The 15,103-nt window shown below is 58.4% G+C and overlaps 2 protein-coding genes across 4 annotated transcripts in view; both read left to right on the forward strand.

Annotated features, from left to right (window-relative positions):
* ANKRD11 (ankyrin repeat domain containing 11) overlaps nucleotides 1–10,434 on the forward strand; it is a 75,916-nt gene extending 65,482 nt beyond the window's left edge. For all 3 annotated transcript variants that reach the window (XM_072346900.1, XM_072346898.1, XM_072346899.1), the window contains exons 8-12: nucleotides 277–6,980; nucleotides 7,814–7,912; nucleotides 8,018–8,161; nucleotides 8,579–8,671; nucleotides 9,369–10,434. In XM_072346900.1, coding sequence (XP_072203001.1) covers nucleotides 277–6,980; nucleotides 7,814–7,912; nucleotides 8,018–8,161; nucleotides 8,579–8,671; nucleotides 9,369–9,554 — 7,226 coding nt within the window. In that variant the 3' untranslated portion in view covers nucleotides 9,555–10,434. The remainder of the gene's footprint in view (nucleotides 1–276; nucleotides 6,981–7,813; nucleotides 7,913–8,017; nucleotides 8,162–8,578; nucleotides 8,672–9,368) is intronic.
* Nucleotides 10,435–11,283: 849 nt separating this feature from the next.
* Nucleotides 11,284–15,095, forward strand: SLC22A31 (solute carrier family 22 member 31). The gene is made up of 9 exons (XM_072346514.1): nucleotides 11,284–11,667; nucleotides 12,540–12,643; nucleotides 12,716–12,870; nucleotides 13,180–13,348; nucleotides 13,543–13,676; nucleotides 13,759–13,867; nucleotides 13,953–14,167; nucleotides 14,249–14,360; nucleotides 14,448–15,095. The coding sequence occupies exons 1-9, from the start codon at nucleotides 11,284–11,286 to the stop codon at nucleotides 14,806–14,808; spliced, it is 1,743 nt and encodes a 580-aa protein (XP_072202615.1). The 3' UTR covers nucleotides 14,809–15,095.
* Nucleotides 15,096–15,103: the final 8 nt, after the last annotated feature.

Here is a 15,103-nt window from a genome sequence, read left to right on the forward strand (position 1 = left end):
TCTGGGAGTAGTGGCTGTTTGCTCTGGAAGCCCACACTGAAATAGCTTGCCTGCTGCAATTAAGATATAGGATTGGAAGTCATTTGTAACGCGGACCTTTCCAGGCTGTGCACTGCTGTCATAGCTGGGCCAGATAGGAAGTGCTGCAGGTTTCATTAGAAGGAACTGGAGGAGAGGTTCGTGTCCTACAGTGCAGGGTGGGGGGGGTCGTGGCTTGCACTGTTTGCAGTTGTAATCCTCTTTGCAGGCCTTAACATGCTGTTGTTCTCTCTGCAGAGACCTCAGAAGAGGAGGATGCCCCTTCCTTCGCGCCCTCCAGCTCTGTTGATGGCAATAACACAGACTCAGAGTTTGAGAAGGGTTTGAAGCACAAGCCCAAGGCCCAGGAGCCCCCCAAAACCATCACCCCGGTGAAGGACGAGTATGAATTCGATGAGGACGATGAACAGGACCGGGTTCCGCCAGTCGACGACAAACATTTGCTGAAAAAGGATTACAGGAAAGAGACTAAAGCAAACAGTTTCATTTCCATACCCAAAATGGAAGTGAAAACTTATACTAAAAATAACACAATTACACCAAAGAAAGCTGCCCACCGCATCCTGTCGGACAGCTCGGACGAGGAGGAGGCTGGCGTCGCTGTGGGGACAGGCGAAAAGCTGCGTCTCTCGACCCACTCCATACTGCCCAGCAGCAAGATCCGGGAGCCGGCCAGCACCAAGGCACCGAAGGAGAAAAGCAAAGTAAAAAAGAAGCGGAAGAAGGAGACAAAAAGCAAAGAGGTTCGGTTTGGCAAAAAAAATGACAAATTTTGTTCCTCTGAATCAGAGAGTGAAAACGTGGAGAGTGAGGAGGATGACAGAGACTCTCTTCAGAGCTCTAGCTGTGTAAAGGACTCCAGGCTAGTGCTAAAGGAATCCTCCTTGTTTAACTCTCTGTCTGCCTCATCGACCTCTTCTCATGGGAGCTTGGGATCCCAGAAACACAATGCTAACCTTACAGAACAGCACTCCAAGCACTGGAGGACGGACAATTGGAAAACCATATCTTCTCCAGCTTGGTCAGACGTCAGCTCCTTGTCGGACTCCACGAGGACGAGGCTGACGAGCGAGTCAGACTACTCGTCTGAGGAGTCGAGCTTGGAGTCCCTAAAGCCAGTCAGGAAGAAACCAGAGCACAAAAAGAAAAACACCTCCCACGGCACTGTTTCTGAGAAAAAGAATTCATTCCATAGCAACGTGGATGGAGCGATTCCAAAGCTGGACAAGGAGGGAAAGGTGGTTAAAAAGCATAAAACGAAACACAAACATAAAAACAAGGACAAGGGGCAGTGTCCCATCGGCCAAGACATTAAAATCATCAAAACTTTTTCTTTTGAGTTTGAGGACTCTAAACAAAAGCCTGAGAAAGGCTTGATAGTAGAGACAGAAAATCCAGTTGAAAACAAATTGAAAGCGTTAAAGCACGAGCGAGAGCACTGTAAGAAGGAAGACAAGCTCCCCAAAAGTAAAGGGGAGGAGAAGGACTGGTTGTTTAAAGATGAGACTGGAAAATCCTCTAAAGAGGAGAAATCGTTAAGAAAAGTCAAAGATGGTAGTAAAGACATGAGCAAATCCTTCAGAGAAGGATTGAGTAAATCGGAGAAAGAGAAGCCTGCAAAGGAGAAGTCTCCCAAAGAGGAGAAGCCGAGGACACACAAGGAGGAGAGAAAGAAGAAGTCGAAGGACAAGCAGTCCAAATCCGAAAAGAAGAACGAACTGAAAGAGGAGAAAGCTGCTAAGCTGGAGAAAGAAAAATCCTTCAAGGAAGAGAAGGAAAAATGCAAAAAAGACAAAATGTACAGGGAGGAGCCTGGGTTCGATGAGTTCAATAACAAAGCCCAGTTCCCCGAAAGCGAGGACACGAAGTTCAGCCTTTCGGATGATCAGCAGGAGAGGTGGTTTTCAGACCTGTCTTCTGATTCGTCCTTCGATTTCAAAGGCGAGGATAGCTGGGATTCCCCGGTGACAGATTTCAGGGAGATTAAAAACGACACCGTGGCAAAACTGATCATAGAGCCGGTGAAAGAGGAAATTAAAGACAAGAAAAAGGAAAACAAAACAAAAGAGAAGAAGGAGTACAGCGAGAAACGCAGCGAAAAGGACTCTTTCTTAAAGAAGAAAGAAAGAGACTATGTGGACAAGAGCTCGGAAAAGAAAAAGGACCAAACAGAAAGGCACAAAGCTGCTCCTGGTTATTTGCCTGAAAAAGATAAGAAAAGGAAGGATTCTGCAGAGGGTGTCAAGGAGAAGAAAGAGAAAGATACGGGTGAAACCAACAAAGATAGAAAGGATTCCTCTGATGGCTCTAAAGACCGAAAAGAGAGTAAGACGAAGCAGGAGGAGCCCTACCGGGATGACTTCAAGGAGTACGGCTGCGAGGCGTTCTTCAAGGAGAAGTCTGATGCTGAATTCAGCGGTAAAGCCCTGGAGAGCTGGGAGAGGCACCACTCCGGGAAGGACAAGGAGAAGAAAGATACTTCTGAGAAGGAAAAAAAAGAAAAAGTGAAGCCAGAGAAGTACAAGGAAAAATCCAAGGAAGGCGACAAGGAGAAAAACGAAAAAGCGGCTCCTGAGAAAATCCCAAAAGACAAAGAACTAGAAAAGAGCTTCAAAGAGAAGAAGGAGAGCAAGGAGAAGTACAAAGATCTGCACGGCAAAGACAAAGAAAGGAAGAGTTCCTTCGACCAAGTGAAAGAGAAGAAGGAGAAAAGCTTTTCCACAGACCGAGAAGACTTCTCTGAGAAAAAGGATGAGAAGAAGGGCAAGGAGAAGAGCTGGTACAGCATCGCAGACATCTTCACTGATGAAAGCGAAGATGAGAGGGATGATTACAGCTTGACGGGGTTCAAAGTGGGCGAGTCGGTGGGGAGCGAGATGCACCGGCTGGACAGCCTGCAGGAGAAGGACGAGGGTGAGAAGGAGCTGTACTCCGACAAACACCGCAAGTACTCCTCCGACCGGCAGCACTCCGGGGAGAAACAGAAGGAGAAGGAGTCTAAGGAGAAGAAAAAGGACAAGGGAACATCGGAAGGGGGAAAAGAGAAGAAGGAGAAGAACTCCTTTGAAAAACACAAAGAGAAGAAAGATAAGGATTCTTCAGAGAAGTACAAAGACAGGAAAGACAGAACGTCCATCGATTCCAATCAGGAGAAGAAGAAGCAAAAGCTCCCAGAAAAGGCTGACAAGAAGCACGCCAGCGATGAGAAGGTGAAAAACAAGCACAAGGAGAAGCTGGATAAGGAGCATTCCAAAGAGAAAAAGTCTTCAAAGGGAGGAGAGCCTGAGAAGAGCCTGCTGGAGAAATTGGAGGAGGAGGCTCTCAATGACTACAGAGATGATTCCAATGACAAAATCAGCGAGATCTCCTCCGACAGCTTCACGGATAGAGGGCAGGACCCAGGGCTCAGCAGCCTCTTTGAGTCTTCAAATCTCTCTCTTGCGGACGCCTCTGAAGAAAAGTTCAAGGACTCTCTCCCATTGCCCTGCCTGCAGGACAAACTGAAGGAGAAGGAGCGGCACAGACATTCCTCATCTTCCTCAAAGAAGAGTCATGAGAAAGAAAAGGCGAAGAAGGAGAAGACTGAGAAAAAGGAAAAAGCAGACGAATTCAAGGAGTCCAGCAGCAGAAAGGATTCTTCTCATTATGAAAAGGACTTCTCTGTGGATGGGGAGGCTTTCAACACTTCCTATGGCATGAAGGCAGAGCCTGATGAGGAACCGGAGAAAAGCATTGATTACTTATTTTCTGAAAAGAAAGATAAAAATGATTCTGAAAGAGAGCTGTCAAAGAAGGCGGAGAAAGAAAAGGCTTACGGTTCCAGTGCCATCAGCACAGCTAAAGAGAAAAAGAAGCGAGATAAACACAAGGAAAAATGGAAGGAGGAAAAGGAAAAGCACAGAGACAAACACGCAGATGGTTTCTTTAAACACCACAAAGACGAGCCAAAGTCAGCACTTAAGGACAAGGACAGTCCTCAAGTTACCACCTTCAAGGATAAATCAAAGGAGGAGAACCTCAAATTCGGTGAGAGCAAACTGAAGGAGAAGCTGAAGGAGAACCAAGAGAAAGACAAAGCAGAGTCGATAAAAATAAGCAATGGCAATGAAAAAATAACCCTTTCCAAAGACAGCAGCAAGAAGGATGCCAGGCCGAGGGAGAAGCTGCTGGGGGACGGAGATCTGATGATGACCAGCTTTGAGAGGATGCTGAGCCAGAAAGACCTGGAGATCGAGGAGCGGCACAAACGGCACAAGGAGAGAATGAAACAAATGGAGAAAATGAGGCACAGGTCCGGAGACCCCAAACTGAAGGACAAGATTAAGAGCTCTGAAGATGTCCGCAAGAGGAGCCTGGATCTGACTGCAAAGAAGCCACTGGCGCTGGACACCCAGCTGAAGGACAAGAAGCTCAAAGAGCTGGGCCCGCTGACGCCCATACTGTCACCAGAGAACAAGGCACAGCCCACAGCTGGGGCAGACTCCAAGGACTGGATCACAGGCCCGCAGCTGAAGGAGATCCTCCCGGCATCCCCCAGGCCAGACCAGAACCGGCCAACGGGCGTCCCCACCCCGGCGTCTGTCGTGTCCTGCCCCAGCTATGAGGAGGTGATGCAGACCCCACGCACGCCCTCCTGCAGCAACGAGGACTACACCGACCTGATGTTTGAGTGCGCGGACTCGCAGCACTCACTGCCCATTTCCACCATGTCCATGAACGCGTGCTCGCCGTCCTTCTTTGACAGGTACACAAACGTTGCGGGTGCCCTCCCCGAGAACCCCGCTCAGACCCCAACTCGTACCATCCCCTCCTCAAACCTGTACCGCTCCATCTCTGTCGACATCAGAAGGGCACCCGAGGAAGAGTTCAGTGTCGGAGATAAGTTTTTCAGACAGCAGAGCGTCCCAGCGACGTCAAATTACGACTCTCCAGTGCAGCATTTAATGGAGGAGAAGGTTCCCCTTCCTTCTGTTCCTGCTGAGAAGTTCCAGTGTCTGTCTCCTGGATATTACTCACCGGACTATGGGGTTTCATCGCCCAAGGTGGAAGCCCTGCACTGCCCACCTGTGGCGGTCAGCGGGGTCTCCCAGTCACCCGAAAGTGTCTTTTCTGGTTTACAAGCCAAGTCCTCCCCTTCGCACAGAGACGAGCTTCTAGCTCCCTCAGTAGAAAGTGCTCTTCCCCCCGACCTGGGCATGCCACTGGATACCACAGAGGAGCAGCAGGCCACCGCCTCCATCATGCCACCAGAGCCCACCTACCTGCCACCAATGGAAGAAAATAATTTTGGTTCGGCAATGCCGGAGCAAACCAACATGGACTGGGATGCCCCTCCTGCCCGGAACCCCGACACAGCGATCCCTCCCAGCCTGATGGCCAATGCGGCTGAGCACTCTGTCGGCTGGTCCATGGGCTCTGAGCTCCTGATGAAATCACCCCAGCAGTTTGCTGAGTCCCCGAAACCTGCACTCTGCTCCCTGGAACCCATCCATCCTACGCCGGTCGCCTTCATCCCCACGGATGCTTCCTACCCTGTTTCTCCCATCTCCTACCCTCTGTCCGTGTCGGAGCCGGGGCTGGACGAAGTCAAGGAAGATGCCGAGGAGGCAGTACCGGGAGAGATGGCGAGTGCTGAGGAGCAGCCACCATACATGTCCCCCACGAGGCTAGACACCTTCTTCACCGGCTGCAAGCCCCTTCCCGAGGAGGCACCCGAGATCCCCGCAGAGGCCCCCTGTGTGCCAGCAGAACCTCAGGCAGAGGTGGTCAGCGTGCCAGAAAACACCTACTTGGAAAACAACAGCACGACGCCAGCGAATGGCGAGGAGGCGGTGACGTGGCCAGACCCCTTCACCACCACTGAGGATGAGCTGGACCTCGGCCCCTTCTCACTGCCCGAACTCCCACTGCAGCCCAAGGATGCGGCTGAGGCAGAGGTGGCCGAGGCAGAGCCGGCTGAGGAGGGCATGGCTGCAGCCCCAGAGGTGAGTGCTGGGAGCACGAAGGCCGGCACGGCTGCCACAGCTGGCGGAGAGGTGGAGGAGCCCGCAGCTGTCCCAGCAGCACCCGTCCCAGCCACAGACACGGAGCCGCCAGCCGAGGAGCAGAAACCTGATGGGGCTGTGCCAGAAACCACCTCGGAAGCTACAAGTGGGACAGAGGAGAAAGGAGGGGAGGAGGCAGAGGCACAGGTGCTCCCAGCTGCCCCGTCAGAGCCTGCCCAGGCCGAGGGCAGAGAGGCAGAGGGTGCACAGGATGAGCCGGCCTCCGCTGCGGTGGTGGAGGGCAGCTCCGGTCCTCCTGCAGCCCCCACCGATGGCAGCACCGGCCCCGAGAGCACAGCAGGGCGTACCGGGAGCCAGGGCCCTTCCTCACAGCCCGAGGCTCCTCCGGCTCAGGCAGAAGTCATTGAACCAGTGCAGAAACCGGTAGCAGAAGCTCCCAAACCCCCCAAAATAGAAGAGATTCCTCAGCGGATTACCAGGAACCGGGCGCAGATGCTTGCCAACCAAAACAAGCAGAACGCCGCAGCTGCTGAGAAGGAATTTGCTCCCGTCCCCGCACCCACCACCCGCACCAAGGGCCGCGGCACCGAGGAGGACGATTCCCAGGCGCAGCACCCACGGAAGCGCCGCTTCCAACGCTCCAACCAGCAGCTGCAGCAGCAGATCAACACGTCCACCCAGCAGACCCGCGAGATGATCCAGCAGACCCTGGCAGCTATCGTCGACGCCATCAAACTGGACGACATCGAACCGTACCACAGCGACAGATCCAACCCCTACTTCGAGTACCTCCAGATCAGGAAAAAGATCGAAGAGAAGCGGAAAATCCTCTGCTACATCACCCCCCAGGCTCCACAGTGCTATGCCGAGTACGTCACCTACACGGGCTCCTACCTGCTGGATGGCAAACCGCTGAGCAAGCTCCACATCCCCGTGGTGAGTCTCCTCTCTTTGCCTGTAGTGTAAAAATGCAGCACTGAGGCTCTGCCCTGCCTGCCAACACAGCCACATTGCCCCCCAGTACACCCTGAGCACCTCCATGGAGCCCAGTTGTGCCTTTCCTGTTCTTCTGGACAGATCTCAGTGACAGGATGAAGCCTTGAGGTGCAGGTGGCTGCGTGGTAAATGCATCCTGAGATGTGTTTTTGCGGAGAAGGCCTTAGGCTGTTCTTAGGAGCCTAAGATTTGTTCAGGTTTTAGAGAAGGGTGGTACGAATGCTTTGGATTTGAGGCCAGAAGGCAGAATGGCTTTTAAAGGCAGTGCAGTAATTGGGTGATGAACCTAGGAGAGTGCAGGATGGCTGCTCTTAGCTGCTGCCTTTGTCCGCTGAGCACTGCAGTTAGACCTGCTGACAGCACACCCTGCTTGGCAGTGGGATCCACCTTCCTCTGCTGCTCGGCACAAATGTGCTCTGCGGATGCTTGGTGCTGCAGGCAGTGACTCCAGGATCCTGCAGGAGGTCAGTGTGACTGCCTCCCCCCCTGCTGCAGACAGGGTCGGGTACCCCGGCTATTTCTGCTGCCCATGCAGCACAGTCCATGCATCATCAGTCCAATGAGTTAGCACACCCTTCACCTGCCCAGCACCGCAGTGGGTCTAGCTGAGCTCACACCTGCCTGCTCCTTCCCACACCAGCTCAGGACCCAAACGCCACATCTCTGTGGTTCTTGGCCTCCTCCAGGGCTGGTGACCCCCCAGCTCACTGGGCAGCTCGTGCTGCTGCCTGACCACAGCAGTGTTTCCTACCTGCCCCGTTGTGTCCCCGCAGATCGCCCCGCCGCCATCCCTGGCAGAGCCCCTGAAGGAGCTGTTCAAGCAGCAGGAGGCCGTCCGGGGGAAGCTGCGGCTCCAGCACAGCATCGAGCGGGTAAGGGGCAGTGCCAGCAGCTCTTGCTGGGGTCAAAGCCCTGAATTTCCTTTGCTGAGAGAAACTGAGGTTGCCGTGCTCACTGCTGTGTTTGCTCCCCCCCAGGAGAAGCTCATCGTCTCCTGTGAGCAGGAGATTCTGAGAGTGCACTGTCGGGCAGCACGGACTATTGCCAACCAGGCTGTGCCCTTCAGTGCCTGCACCATGCTGCTGGACTCTGAGGTCTACAACATGCCTCTAGAAAATCAGGTCAGTAGTGCCTGCCTGCCGGCACAGGGCTGTCCCTGGGGAGCCGTGCAAGACCCCAAGCAGATGGGTTTATCTGGGTTGAGTTACAGGCAGAGAAGCATTAAGGTAATCTGAACACCGGCTTGGAAAGTGCCGGGCTGCTCTCAGCACACATGACATGGGATCCCTTCCTCTGCTCAAGGAGTTCTGTGCTGCTGGGAGGGAACTGTGCCGGGTTCTGCGAGTGCTGATGTATCCCCTGCACCATCCACAGAGCGGGCAGTGCCTGCATGTCAGGGTGTGCTCCTCTGGCCTCCCCCCCGCCCCCTCCCGGCTCTGACTGTGGTGAGCGTGTGCTGTAAGAGGGCTTTGAGCCTGTTAGACCTTGGAGTGCTGAAGGTAAATAACCCATCTCCCACGTCATTCCCTTCTGCTCAGGGAGACGAAAACAAGTCGGTCAGGGACCGCTTCAACGCACGGCAGTTCATTTCCTGGCTGCAAGACGTGGACGACAAGTACGACCGGATGAAGGTAAGGGCTGTAGGTGCAGTGCTGGGCACAGATCCCACTGCTCAGTGCCGTGGGGTGCGCACAGCATTGGGAGCTGCATTACTGTGGCTTCCAAAAGCTCTGCAGTAAGGCACGTGGGGTGCTGGGCCAGAACCAGGGGATGGGGACACGTCCTGCTTGGACCCACCTGTCTGGCTGCTGTTGCTGTGTTGTCATCCTGAGCCTCCTTGCTCTGCTCGCTCCCAGGGCTGCTCTTGGCTGGCTACAGCAAGCTCAGAACCTGCAGCAAACTGGGAACTGGGGCAGGGTCCAGAGTGCTCTGCAGGGCTCTGGGCAGGCAGACCCAGGGGGGACATTGGGCCACTTGTGACTGTCATGGGTTAACCATGACAGTGACAGAGAGGTGGCAGCTCTGTGCAGGGAGCAGCTCTTGGGCATTGAGTACACTGCTGCTGGCACCACTGGGTCAGAGCTCAGAGTGCTCACAGCTTCCAAAGCTACCGCACCCCCCTTCGCTGCGCTGCATGGCTCTGTGATGGGCTGATAATAGCAGGGTGGTGCAGTCTTTAGCTACGAGAAGTGAGGAGAAGCCTAAGTGCAGCAGGCACAGAAACGAAAGAGCTGCTTACCTTTGGAAGGCCTCAGCTAGACAAGGATCTCACAGGGCCGTGCGGTGTCCCCTCCTGCCCTCACCCCCCTCTGTCCCCTTGTCCTGCAGACGTGCCTGCTGATGCGGCAGCAGCACGAGGCCGCGGCGCTGAACGCGGTGCAGAGGATGGAGTGGCAGCTGAAGGTGCAGGAGCTGGACCCCGCGGGGCACAAATCCCTCTGCGTCAACGAGGTGCCCTCCTTCTACGTGCCAATGGTCGACGTGAACGATGACTTTGTGCTGTTGCCGGCATGACAGTTCTGCACCGGGAGACGTCACTGAACACTGGCACGGACGGAGCCCTCCGAGGTCGGGCGGTCGCGCTCACATTCACCCTTCCCGCTTGCTGATGAATCCCTTGGTCAGAGGAGGAGGAAGCAGCTCTCGGCAGAAAGACGACAAAACAAGCAAAACCGACCGACCAACCCGATAAGAACCGAAAACAACCAATTGCACTTTCTTCACAGCGCGGCCCTCAGTGCCGGACTGACGGCGCAGCCCCTCGGTGCCCGGCGGCGGGCAGGAGCAGCAGGTGGTGCTGCAGGAGCTGCTGACGGAGAGGAGACCGCGGGGGGGGGGGGGGGCAGGGGGTGATTTTCTCTTCCATCCATCCCGGGGATGTCTCAAAAAAGACAAGACTGAGTCAAAAGAAGCCACACGCAGAGACACAACCCGACACAAAGGACAGCGGGGCCCACGGGCAGCGCTGCAGGGCGGGCAGCGGGGCCCAGCAATGCCCAGCAATGCCCAGCAGAGCCCAGCAGAGCCCAGCAGAGCCCAGCAATGCCCAGCAGAGCCCAGCAGAGCCCGGCGATGGGCGGCGGTAATGCAGAGAAAGGACTTTGCCAACTGTGTTTTTAATGGAGTCAAATCCATGTGGTTTATATATATATATATATATATTTTTTGTTTCCTTTAATCTTGGGCATTTCGTTTCTCTTTCTGAGAACATAACTTGAAAAAACACTACAGAGCCAATACTCATATAAAGAAAAATTGTATCCCATAAATGCTGTACAGTTTTTATATACATTAACAATGTACTTTTGCTGCCTTCTAGATAATTTATTTTGCAACACATTACTGCACAGTTGTAAATAACTTATGTACTGTAACATCACTTTCAGTTATGTGTAAAGAAATAAATAAATTAATTAAAATTACCTTCGTCTCTGCGGTCCAGCAGCGCTGCCAGGGGAGCAGCACAGCACTGAGCCCATTGAACCCATTGAGCCCTCTGACCCCACTAAATCCATTGAGCCCACTGAGCCCCCTGACCCCTCTGAGCCCATTGATCCCACTGAGACCATTGAGCCCACTGAACCCTGCGACCCCATTGAGCCCACTGAGCCCCCTGACCCCTCTGAGCCCATTGAACCCATTGAGCCCTCTGACCCCACTGAACATTGAGCCCACTGAGCCCCCTGACCCCACTGAGCCCATTGAGCCCACTGAGACCATTGAGCCCACTGAACCCTGTGACCCCATTGAGTCCACTGAGCCCCCTGACCCCTCTGAGCCCATTGAGTCCACTGAGCCCTCTGACCCCACTGAGCCCTGCAACCCCTCTGAGCCCATTGAGCCCATTAAGCCCCTGAGCCCTCTGACCCCAGTGAATCCATTGAGCCCACTGAACCCTGAAACCCCATTGAGCCCACTGAGCCCCCTGACCCCTCTGAGCCCTCTGACCCCTCTGAGCCCTGCAACCCCTTTGAGCCCATTGAGCCCATTAAGCCCCTGAACCCTCTGACCCTACTGAGCCCCCCGACCCCTCTGAGTCCACTGACCCCCCCCCAACGCACGCAGCCCCGCAGTGCCCATCTCACACGCAGACCCCGCTGCGACCCCCCCCACCCCCCGAACACCGCGCGGCTCCAAACGCCTCGAACCGAACTTCTGCCCTTCGGGGGCGGTCGGGGGGCAGAGCCCGGCCCAGGGGTGGGCACAGCGGGAGGTCCCCGCCCTCACCTGCTGGGCCGAACGGATGGCGGCGGCGTCGGGACCGGGACCGGGGGTTGGGGGCGGTGGGAACGGTGGGAACGGCGGGCGGCCGCGGGGTCGGCGGGCGGCGGGGGGGTGGGCTCCGTGCGCGGCTCTGGCGCTGGGCTGGGCGCTGGGCTGGGCGCTGGGAGTCGAACCTCCGCACCGCTGCCGCCCCGACCCCGCGCTGCTGCCGCCGCCGTTGCGCCGCCTGGCGGGGTCCGCTCTGCTCCGAGCCGCCGTACCGCGGCTCCGAGCCGGATGGAGTCCGTGTCAGCTCTACCGGTACCGCGGAACCGCCGCTCCGCCCAACGGCACCGGGCCGTGCACACGAGGGTGGCACTACGCCATGCCCGCCGCCGGGCTGCGCTCCAATCTGGTCACCGAGGTCTGCGGGGAACCCGGAGGAAGGGGAGGGTTGAGGGGATTGTGTTGGGGTTTATGTGGACCGCTGAGTTTGAAGGGGGTTCGGGAGGGTCTGGGGGGGGCGCTCCGGGGCTGGGGAGGGGGTTAAAGGGGTGTAAGGCTGTCTGTGAGCTTTGGAGATGGGGGGGAACCGGGTGCGGGGAGGTGTGGAAGAGTGCGTGGGTCTGGGGGATCTGGGATAGGTTTGTACCGGGTGGGGATCAGGGAGTGGGGGGGGAGTTATGGGGGTCCTTGAGTTCGTGGGGGTTTGGGAGGGGCTGAAGCCTGAGAGGGGTTTGAGAGGGTTCTGGGGGGTGTTCCTATGTTCTGGGGGGTCGGGGCTCTTAGGATCTATGGGATTTGGAGGAAGGTGGGGGATTGGAAGGGTCTTAGGGTGGGGGTGAATGGTGTATGGGAGGTCTGGGGGGTCTGGAGCACAGGGGAAGCTGGGGTCCTTGGGAGCTCAGGAGAGAGTTGGGGTCCGGAGTTCTGAGGGGTTCAGGAGGATCTTGGGGGGGGGGAACGGGGATTAAGGAGGGGTGGGAAGAGCCTGGGGGGTTCCCTAAGTTAGGGAGGAGCTGAGGAGTTCTGGATGTGAGTTGGATTTGCAGTCCTGGGCCTGTGGGAGCTTGGGAGAGGTTGGGGGGCTTGAAGGGTCTGGGGGAATCCCTGCACTGTGTGGGTACCTGAGGGATCCCGAACTGGGGGTTCTGGGGAAGTCTTGGGGCCCAGGGTGGGTGTCCAAGGGACCTCAGGGGGCTCTGGAGGGTGTTCCTGAGATCTGGCACTCCCTGGATGGGTTGGAGGGTGCCCAGAAGCCCCCCCAGGCAATGGATCCCCACCTCCCCCCCGCAGTGGGACCTGGTGTGTGCTGCACGTTGGAAGGTGCCCCTGGAGCAAACCACGCACCTGCTGGGCTGGGCGCTGGGCAGCGTCACTGCGGGCATGGCCTGCGACAGGTAGTGGGTCAGGGGGCTGCTGGGGTATCCCCCCATAGCGTGCCCAGCACAGCTCACCCCCTCACCCCATAGGTTTGGCCGCCGCCCCACCTTCCTGGTGTCCCTGGCGCTGGCGGTGCCGCTGGGGCTCAGCGTGGCGTTGGCCATCGACTTTGTCATGGTGCTGGTGGCACGGCTGCTCTTCGGGGCTGCGCTGGCCGGAGCCTTCCTATCCCTCTACGTGGCACGTGAGCGGGGTGTGGGGCTGCTGTGGGGCGGGGGGGGGGTGCTGCGGGGTCCAGCAAGTGGTGTGTTGTGAGCTGAGGGATCCTGCAGGGTGCGGGATGCGCCAGCAAGTGGCGTGCTGTGGAGCGCGGGATGCTGTGGGATGCTGTGGGATGCTGTGGGATGCTGTGGGATGCTGTGGGATGCTGTGGGATGCTGTGGGATGCTGAGGGATGCTGAGGGATGCTGTGGGATTCAAGGCCCTGCAGGGTCCGGGTGCCCCATGGCCACGACCCCCACCCTGCACCGTTTGTCCCCACGTCTCACACCAGGGCTGGAGCTGTGTGACCCCCCGCACCGGCTGGAGGTGACGATGATCGCCGGCTTCTCCTGGCTGGCAGGAGAGCTGCTGCTGCCGGGGCTGGCGGTGCTGTGCCGGGACTGGCGGGTGCTGCAGGGCGCCGTGACGGCCGTGCTGGCGCTGCTGGCGGCGTGTTGGTGGTGAGCACGGGGGGGAGCGGGGCCGGGCGGTGCCCGCTGCGGGCGCACCCCGGCATCAAAGGCTGCGGGGCTCTCGTGAGCCGTGGGTAAATGTTTGCTCAGATCTCGAGCTGAGAGTTTCCAGGAACGGGGTGGGGATGGTAACGGGGGGGGTCAGCCCCTTTCTCACCCCGTGATGCCGGTTCCCCCCGCAGGTGCCCGGCACTGCTGCTGGAGTCCCCGCGCTGGCTGTTGGCCACGCAGCAGCTGGACCGGGCCAGGAAGACGCTGCGGGCGCTGACGGGGAGCGGCGGGCGCGGGGCCGAGGAGCAGAGCGGCACCATGGCGGGTGCGTGGAGGGGGGGGGCGGTTGGGACCCCCCTTCTTGCTCCCTCCGGTGCCGTGCCGGCTCTGAGCTCTGTGCCACGCAGAGCTGGAGGCGCTGGCCGAGCAGTGCCCGCAGCCCCGCTACCACACGGTGTGCGAGATCTTCGGCACCAGGGTCATCTGGAAGAACGCCGTCATCCTCGGCTTCACCGCGTGAGCGCAGCGGCACCGGGATTCCCCGGAACCCCCAACCCGTCCCATCGCACCCCCCGTCCCCAGCCCGACCCTCACCCCGCAGGTTCATCGGCTCCGGCATCCGGCACTGCTTCTCCCGCAATCTGGTCCCGCACCTGCCGCGCTTCCTGCCCGCGTACTTCGCGCTGCGGGGTCCCGAGGCGGCCGCGTGCCTTTTCCTCTGCGTCACCGCGGAGCGCTGCGGGCGTCGCGCCGTGCTGCTGCTGTGCACCGTGCTGACCGGCACCGCCTCGCTGCTGCTGCTGGCGCTCACCCAGTGTAAGGAGCCGGGGGAAGGGACCGGGGGGCGCTGAGGTTTGCACCCTCCTGGCTCTCCTCCCCCCCCCTCTCCCCGCACAGACCTCCTGGAGCTCATCGTGCTGATGCTGTCCGTGCTGGGGGTCACCGCCTCGCACGCCGTCACCATGCTCAGCATCTTCTTCGCCAGCGAGGTGCTGCCCACCGTGGTCAGGTGAGCGGTCCCCAACCCCCCCACAACATCACCCCTGTGCTCCCCGGTCCTTCTCCCTCCTCCTCTCAGCTCGTTCTCCCCCCGTAGAGGCGCGGGGCTGGGCCTGGTGGTGGGGGCCAACTTGGTGGGCTCCGCGGCCGCCCCCATCGCCGCCGTCGCCAGCAGCCGCGGGTTCTTCCTGCACCACCTGGTGTTCGCCTCCTTCGCCATCCTGGCGGTGCTCAGCATCATGCTGCTGCCCGAGAGCCAGGGTCGCCGCCTGCCCCACTCCCTGCAGGAGGGCGAGAGCCAACGCCGGCCCCCCCTCTTCCGCCGGCCACCCCGCGAGGACCACCTCCCCCTGCTCGCCCCCCGCGGCATTCCCCACGACTATTCCCGCATCGTCCCCTCTGCTCAGAGGGCGCTGGGATCGGGACGCGGCCCTGCGGGTCCTCCCACCGAGACGTAGCCACGGCCCCCGGGGGGGCTCACAATCCTACCGGGCCAAATTGGGGTTGGGGGGGGGGCCAAGCCCAGCGATGGGTGCACGCAGACCCCCCTCCCCCAGTGGCCAAGCTCAGCGCTGCGCCCCCCGCTGCTCCGAGCCCCCCATCCCCGTGTGGCCCTGGGGCTGGGAAAGGGCTGCGTGCCCACCGCTCCGCCCCCACATCGCTGGGCCGGATCCTGCCCCTGGAGGAGCACCGCTGGGAGTCCTGGGGCGGGGGGTGATGCCCCTATGAGGGAGGGGGGGGTTGAATTGGGGG

The sequence above is a fragment of the Excalfactoria chinensis genome, chromosome 11, assembly GCF_039878825.1.
Source record: "Excalfactoria chinensis isolate bCotChi1 chromosome 11, bCotChi1.hap2, whole genome shotgun sequence".
NCBI classification, from domain to species: Eukaryota; Metazoa; Chordata; class Aves; order Galliformes; family Phasianidae; genus Excalfactoria; species Excalfactoria chinensis.